The sequence below is a fragment of the Cystoisospora suis genome (genome assembly GCF_002600585.1).
Source record: "Cystoisospora suis strain Wien I chromosome Unknown contig_4514, whole genome shotgun sequence".
Classification (NCBI taxonomy): domain Eukaryota; phylum Apicomplexa; class Conoidasida; order Eucoccidiorida; family Sarcocystidae; genus Cystoisospora; species Cystoisospora suis.
This window is the reverse complement of record NW_027157306.1, coordinates 3,308-10,671: the sequence shown is the minus strand read 5'-3', so window position 1 is coordinate 10,671 and position 7,364 is coordinate 3,308. Positions and strand designations below refer to the sequence as shown.

The 7,364-nt window shown below is 56.4% G+C and overlaps 2 protein-coding genes across 2 annotated transcripts; both read right to left on the bottom strand.

Moving 5' to 3' along the window:
* Window positions 1–120: 120 nt before the first annotated feature.
* CSUI_008180 (uncharacterized protein) lies at window positions 121–1,590 on the bottom strand. Its single transcript, XM_068068316.1, has one exon. It carries the CDS (start codon window positions 735–737, stop codon window positions 333–335), a length of 405 nt encoding a protein of 134 aa, XP_067919710.1. The 5' UTR covers window positions 738–1,590; the 3' UTR covers window positions 121–332.
* Window positions 1,591–1,911: 321 nt separating this feature from the next.
* Window positions 1,912–7,364, bottom strand: CSUI_008179 (uncharacterized protein). The gene has a single exon (XM_068068315.1). The coding sequence runs from the start codon at window positions 6,026–6,028 to the stop codon at window positions 2,894–2,896; it is 3,135 nt and encodes a 1,044-aa protein (XP_067919709.1). The 5' UTR covers window positions 6,029–7,364; the 3' UTR covers window positions 1,912–2,893.

The following is a 7,364-nucleotide window of genomic DNA, read 5'->3' as shown; positions in this document are numbered from 1 at the left end:
CCCCCCCAGCCACACCCGTGTGCCACATTGTCGTAGGGTGCGGTGGTACTCCCGGATTGTGTTGGCAACACTCTGAAGAGAAGGGCTGTGACATCTGTTTTCTGTAGAGAACTGGTAGTTGTGCGATCTTGGTGGATTCCCTATCCCCGGCCACCGTGCTGTGCTGTTTTTTTCGGTTAGGTCGCGGTGCAGAGTTGGTGCCAGCAGTCGCGCTGCAGCATTTTCTGGTGGTCGCCTTCCACCAGTGATTGCGTGCACCTTTTGGCCGTTGGGCTGCGAATACCGTGTCAGCTTCGGATGTGTAGACCACCGTACAATGTTGCTGTGAAATGTCAGGTGTTCCGGTACGCATACCTGTCTTTCATTGAGTGTCCGTGCGTTTGGGTGCAGGTTTCCTGATGTTTGTTGATTTTTGGGTGCCATTCTACCGAGACTTCCGCTCTGTCACAGTGAAGAGTGGTCGAAATAAGCGTACACCGGTTGTGAACACCGCAGACCGGTTGTGAGTAACGGTTGGAGCAGGGTGCGGTCTCCTCACTACTGAACCGGTATTCGTCCCAGGCTCTCCGGAGAGTTAACATGCTATATCCCCGTATGAGCACGTTGTTCCCGTGTACGGCCGTAAGCAGTAGACAGCCATCTGACAGTGCTGTCTTTTGGATGCCAGTATGTTGTAAATCGCCGGTACGATGTTGCGTGTGAGGTGGGCGTATTGCCAGGTATTCCTTCATGGTCATTTGCGTCGGTCAGCCAGTTCATGGCTTCAAACGGTAAACCCTGAGACACATCATGTGTGCGTGTCCGAGTGAAGCATCGTTCACTTTAGGTTTCAAGAGTGTTACTTCGGCGTCCTCGGTCCTCGACCGTGCTGCCGGACTGCTCAGGATAAGCCGGCAGAGCCCGTGTGGAGATTTTTCCCATTGGAGTGACACTTGGTAGCTCCGTACTGAATTTCTTCGAAAAAGAAGCGTCGCCGTAAAAACGCGTGAGGTCGCTGGCTAACATGGGACGGGCTTCGGTCCGATGAATTTTCCAAGGGGCACCACGCTGGTTCCTGGGTGTCTAAGTTTCAAGCAGGTCAGCCCGGCCAGTGGCCCGCAGCCCCCTGAGGGCAGGTCTCTCCAGCTCATTGTACCCGATGTGGGGTTCATATCTGAGCAAAATGTGACCAGGTGGCACGAGAGTGAATACATGGGAGGAGCCGTAGATTTTCCATAGTAGAAGATGCAATAATAGTGCAACGTGTCTCCTTCCTTGATGCACCACAGGCAGCGCCCCAACCGGGCTGTTACTCTGCCTGCATTGGCACAGTCAGCGCCGCGTATCCATGCAGTCTTGGCGTATTTGAAGATGAGAAATCAGTGTTGTCAGGCGGCGCCGTGGTTGCTGACACCTGTGAGGTACTGGGGGATCACTCACAGCAGAGGTATCGGGAAATAACTCACAGTCTGTAAGGTATTGGCAGATCACTCACAGTCTGTGAGGTATGGGGCATCACTCGTATTTGGTAAGATGGTGCCGAGGCATTGTCGGCCCCCGGACTTGAAGTTCTGGCGTTGCCGCTGTACAGCAGTCGTTATCAGTCTGTGGCTATCGCTGTTATGTCGCTGTGTGGAAAACGTAACCTGCCAAAATGGTCCTGGCGTACCTCCTTATTCAGGCAGTCGCACTGGCGTTATGACGGGACCCGCATGGTGTCGGGCCACTGGTACGGCGACATTTCCGCCCAGCGAGCACGCTGCACTATTAGCGTGTAGCAGAAGATCGGGACAATACGCACCGCATTCGACCTCCTATTGGGGTTACACCTGTGCCTCTGGCCGACATAGACAAAATCGCATTCGAATGAAGCCGGTTTTTCAGTACAAGTTGTTCTTGTGAGAGAAGGCTCTCGCTCTTTTTGAAGAGTGCAGCCGACTGTTACGGGACACGGGCGTTCCTTTAGAAAAAGCATCACCTTTGGGGTAGCTGTGTATTGTCGAACTCAGCATCGCCGTTTGGCTAAGAAAAGAACAGACCGGGACCTTGCGAAGCGACGCAGTGCATCGTAAAAACGGATCCCCATTGCAGCGCCGGCACAGCAAGCCCTTGCGCAACTGATAAACGTTCGCCGGGTTGGATCCTCTATCTCCGGGCGTCGTTCCTTGTCTGGGCAAAACGATGGTCATCTTGCTGCTGCCCTGGAGCATCGGGACTGCGACTGCGCAACGTTCATCCGTGAGATACGCAGGATACAGCGCGCCGCCTCTCTGAGCCGCAAAAATGTAGGTCATGAGAAGCAAACTCGCAACGCTGTCACGTCCACTGATACTTTCGGGTGCTCTCCCGGCTGTGGCTTTGCATGACTATATTATGCTCACGCCGTAGGGCCAGTCGTTTACGACAACGCGAGAGGTATGCTTCTTGCGCCTTAGCCAGCAGGAACAACGATTACTGACTTGTGACGGGCATTCCCAACCGCGGTCCGAAGGGCTCATTGCAGGGCGTTGCTATGTACTGCCACGTGGCACATGTACATCTGGTTTCCCGTTCGGTAAGGTGAGCACTAGAAGGTAGCCAGAGGAGATGGAGCAGGCGTGCCTCCATTCAGCCGTGAAACAGGACGGGCGAGCTGTGGTACCAGTTAGTCACTTGTGACTCCACGGGCGGAAGCGCGCGTACTCAGACAAGACCAGGGAATGGTCTGCGCACCAGGTAAAGCTGGGGTGATTCAACATTCAGGTGGGACGACTTCTTGGCGTCGAACAGCCGACCGCCGGCCGCCATTGTAACACCTCGCACGTTGGCAGTTCTCAGAGTCCGCGACGTGAGTCGTTAGCGCTTTTCAGCATCGCGACTGAAACTGATCACCTGAACGGATGCAGTTCGATAAAAAAGGGGGGTTCACGCCCCATCAGATTCCCTCACTGCTGTCCGGGTTGGCGGACGACAGCAGCTCCGCAGCGACATGAGGCACGGGAGTCGGAATTTGCATAAGATCGTCGAAGAGAAGCTCCCCTCCCTCCCTCGCGTCTACGTCGGCTCCGCCCGCGTTCTCGCCAGTCCGACGCAACTGACGAGTAACATGAAAGGAGTCCCATGGATGCTCTCTGCCGTCTTCCGAAAGAGGGTCCTCCGGTCTCTGCTTGAGCATGCTCGGCCTCCAGACGGATGGACTCGGCGTGACAGACTCGCGACCTGGAGCATGCGTAGATGACTCTATTGGCTCGGTTTTCATCCGCGCAAGCTCCTCAGGCGAGAAGTCCACCAGCGGAGCGCCTCCAAGGCGCTTCGGCGATTTTTCGGGGTCCCAGTCGTTCGCCACGGGATCGCTCGCTTCCGCGGCTCCCAGGCCAGGTCGGACGTAAGCTTGCTTCCAGCCCAGACGGCTGTTCCGGATACCTGCGAGGCCGCTGAAGGTGCTTTCGACTGCTGCATTCCGTGTCTCCCGAGAGATGTGATTACCCGGGCCATAGGGTTGCGGGACACGTTCTTCAGAGAAGCCGAGGTTCCACAGCGTCGCCCCTTGTCCTGTCCTCGTGCCGCTGAGCGGAGAGTGTCTATCTTGTGCGTGTTCGTGTTCAGCAACATCACTGAAAGTCAAGGGGTGCCATACGTCTTGAAACTCAGTCTGCCTCTGACGGTACCGGGGCCTATCCGGCCGGCGAACCTTGGACAAGAACAGATACAAGGGAGAATCCCGGGGGTCTTTCTCTGCTGGGAGAAGTGGAATGTGAGGCTGCGACCGGGGCACTACAGGTGGGAATGGCGTTTCGAGAAGCTCGCTGGAGTACTCTTCGTCTCTCACAACGGGCGTAACAGGATTGGCTGTTGCGTTTTCGAAGTTTCTACGCTCAAGGCTCAGACGCTCCCCACCTCCACCTTGTCGGTGTTGGTCGTCAGGTACATTTGTGGGGAGCGCGCCGTTGTCAAGATCCTCATTGCCGCTGTGTGTGGGCAATCCAGAGAGTTCTCGTGAGGAATCAGAGGGTCTAGGAAACATATTAGTTCCACCTGAGTCTCCTACTGAGTTTTCATCGATGTTCTGTATCATGTGAGAAGTCCCAAAGTTTCCTCTTTCTCCAGGTACCGCCGCGAGCAGCTGCTCCTCACCATCTGGTACCTCGGCAGAACTCTCGGACCTTTTCGACTTCGACGATGAACTTCCCTTCTGCTCTGCCGAGGGTTCTGCAGGTTCAGACCACTTTCTCTCTTCTTCTCGCGAGTACCCTGCTGTGGTGGCTGGTGTATTTGCCTCATCAAACACTGTGGGACCTGCAGTCCCAGCTGTTTCCTTTGCCGGCTGTCCCTGTTCCGAGGTCCCAAAGGTGCCGCTTACCAAACCTGTGGTACGTGACTGGGCGAAGGGAGTGTCTCCTGGTCCGGACCGTCGCCGGAACTCTCCGGGGATAACCGCGCGGAATGCTGTTGCTCCTTCCGTAACGCTGAATCGCGACAAGGACCGCTGCAAGGACGGTAGCGGGGCCACGGCACCTTTGTCGACGTCTATGTCACCCGCAGCCAGAGAAGCAGCGCGAAGAGTGGAGTTATGTGCTGGGCCACTCTCCGGCCGCTGTGCGAGTTCAATTTCCTTTGCTTGTTGCTCTTTCTCGCCAACAGCATGCGCTTGCAAACCACGTTGCCGCACTCGTGCCACACTCTCCGGTGTCTGTGGACCCGCATTCTTCCCGACTGACGGTGTTGGCTCACTCGCTCCGCGAGTTTTCCCCGCTGCCAGCGAGTCTGCTTTCGAGTTCACGAAAAGTGAACCTGCGGGGTCTATGTTGCCTCTTCCAGTCCTCGATGAGGTTTGGCCGCTCGCGGCGTCCCGGTTTTCTTCACTGACGGATCCCTCAATATCCTCCGCCGCGGACAGCACCCTGACCTGATGCAACCGCATCGAATCTGCATGCAACGGGGTACCCTCAAGTTTTCTCCTCAGGACTGAGCCCGTCAACCATATCAAGGATGTACTAACAAGTGATGCGACGAATTCATCCCCTACTGGTGGCGAGATTTGGGTTCTTTCCCCTGAGTTGCGCGCAGTCTTCTGACTGTCAGGACCGGCCAAAGGAGGAAAGGCTTCAGGGGGCCAGCCAACTTCTTGTGAGTCGGAGCCATTTCTACGGTCTTCCACACGGGGCTTCTTCGCGATGGCTGCCTCCGCCCCTAGAACGGTGTAGGGACCATAGGAAAACAACCACGAAGGTACAGGGAACTTCAGCAGACCAGGAAAGAAGCGGTGGCTGGTGAAGCCTGGCGGAGGGTGTCCTCTCTGGGAGGCACACGTACAAGCTCCTCTGTCGTAGCACTCCTTAGAACCATCGCACGAGGGCCCGGAGACAACACATGGGCAGGAGTGCCACCCTGCAGGCGGATGTGGAAGTCGCTGGGGCCGATTACTCTGAAAAGACGGCATCAATATCAGGTACACGGCGAGACTTACCAGAACGAAAAAGAGGTAGGACCCACTCCCGCCGTAAGCATACCTGGGTCTCCGGTCAGCTCTGTATATCTTGTCGAGAAGCTTGGACTCAGAAAGCCTCTCCTTCGCATGGTTTGTGGCCGTGGCTGGATTCAGAGATCGGAAAGAGTGACCAGCGTCTTCTACTCGATCCACCCCCCGATGGATCGTACCCGCGCCAGCTCTGGGCCAGGCACTCAGCGTGCCGTTCTGCGCAGGCCCGGCGGCAAGCTTTCGGTATCTGTCGCAGTTTAAGAAGCGGCGAAGTGCACTGGCCGCTGCACCTCCCAGCGACTTGCGGCCTGCTGTCATGTGTACTCGGTCATATGCGCACGCTGTCCGAGTCTTCGTGAATCTGGTTCCCCCATAGCCCGCTGCAGCAAGCTCAAAGACGGCCCTGGGGGAGCGGATGGGAGCGGTACTCCCGGTCTCAGTAATGTGTGTAGTGGTGCCGCTTGGCATGTCCATGCAACTCCCACGAGGAGTACAGATGTTTCCCTGTTGCTGAGCAGACAAGACGAGGATTTCCCGTTGACGCTCAGCAGAAACCGCCCAACATCGCCCACCAGGCGAAGCCAGAGTCATGGTGCCCGTGCGACGAAGCAAACAGGAGCACTCGTACGCCACACTCAGCTATTAGCACAGCTGCTGAAGTGCTCATTTTTCAAAGGCTGCTCTTGCAGAGCTTCCTTCACTGCAAGAGAAGTAACCGACCGATGAAGACTTTAAAGAGCAAGACATGTATTCATCTTCGCGGGTATAAAATCATTGTTGCGTCCCTCCTCCCCGCCCAATGGTCCCTGCGAAAGGCTGCGCCCTTGGGCCGCAGGCTGACTAAACATTACCCCCCCAAGCTGTAACGACGACGAGGAACCCCAGTCCTCCCGCCAACTACTGACCAAGCACTCTTCGTGTTCGGTGCGAAGACGGGGAACCCCCCTTTTCCGATTTAGTGGCGGCAGCAATGACGAGCAGAGAAGGAACCCCCACCCCACCAGCTCCGGTTGAGAAGCCGGGACCGCAGACGCCACAGAGCGGCACAACAATGAGGAGCTGATCGAATCTTGAAAGAACCGAACAGTATGCAGAGCGCAGGAATTGAACGAAAGAACGCAACTTTTCGCTTTCTTCCTCCGCTTGAATGACCTAGTCGGAGTACGTAGAAGACCGGTCGCCGTGTACACCACGGGACTGACCGGCGAAACAAGCCTTCTCTCCGGTAATCAGTTTCACAACGAAGGGGCACGGGAGCCCTGCAAGGCAAGGCAACTGTGCGCCACGAAAAAAACAGTGCCTCGTGAGAATGGCGGGAACACCTGTGACAAAGCACCCGAAGCGAGTCCTGAAGAATCGCGGGTGGCCGGGACCACTGCAGCCCGGGGAGTCCGTGCGGTAATTCGCCGATAGGCCGCGGTAAGGAAGCCCGCCCATCAGTTGGGCTTTGCTGTCCGATGAGCGAGCGCTGCAGAAGAGACGTACTGCCTGTGAAGACCCAATTCTGCAAACGAGCCCTGTCGCCTAGAATGCGTTGTCGCAGCCTAGAAAAAGGGATCTGGAGCCTGCATGTAGCTTATGCTTCTAAGAGAATTCATTACCCGGTAGTCCGGAAGACCACGGTACATTGCTGCAGGCTTTCCTGGTGGCATCGCTTAACTATCGGTTGGACACCAGTAGATAAGCAAACACTCCCTCACTGCGCGGCCCGGTAGGGAACCCGGTTCGCCTCCGGGGCATCTGCAACGGCTAATGAAAGACGTTCAGATCTGTCCCTTCGGGTCACCCGTCTAAACGCCGTAGCGGCGCTCGGGACGTGGGTTACGGCAGGGCACACGGCACATCGCACAAGGAAAGGCGCATCCGCACAAAGCCGCTAAGTGTCACGGCTGTTTATGTACCTCAGAAAAGCAGTTCTGTTCTCTCC

What these genes read in the sequence shown, in the direction of transcription:
- CSUI_008180 (XM_068068316.1), bottom strand. Translation starts at nt 737, where the DNA reads ATGACCATGAAGGAATACCTGGCAATACGCCCACCTCACACGCAACAT.
- CSUI_008179 (XM_068068315.1), bottom strand. Translation starts at nt 6,028, where the DNA reads ATGACTCTGGCTTCGCCTGGTGGGCGATGTTGGGCGGTTTCTGCTGAG.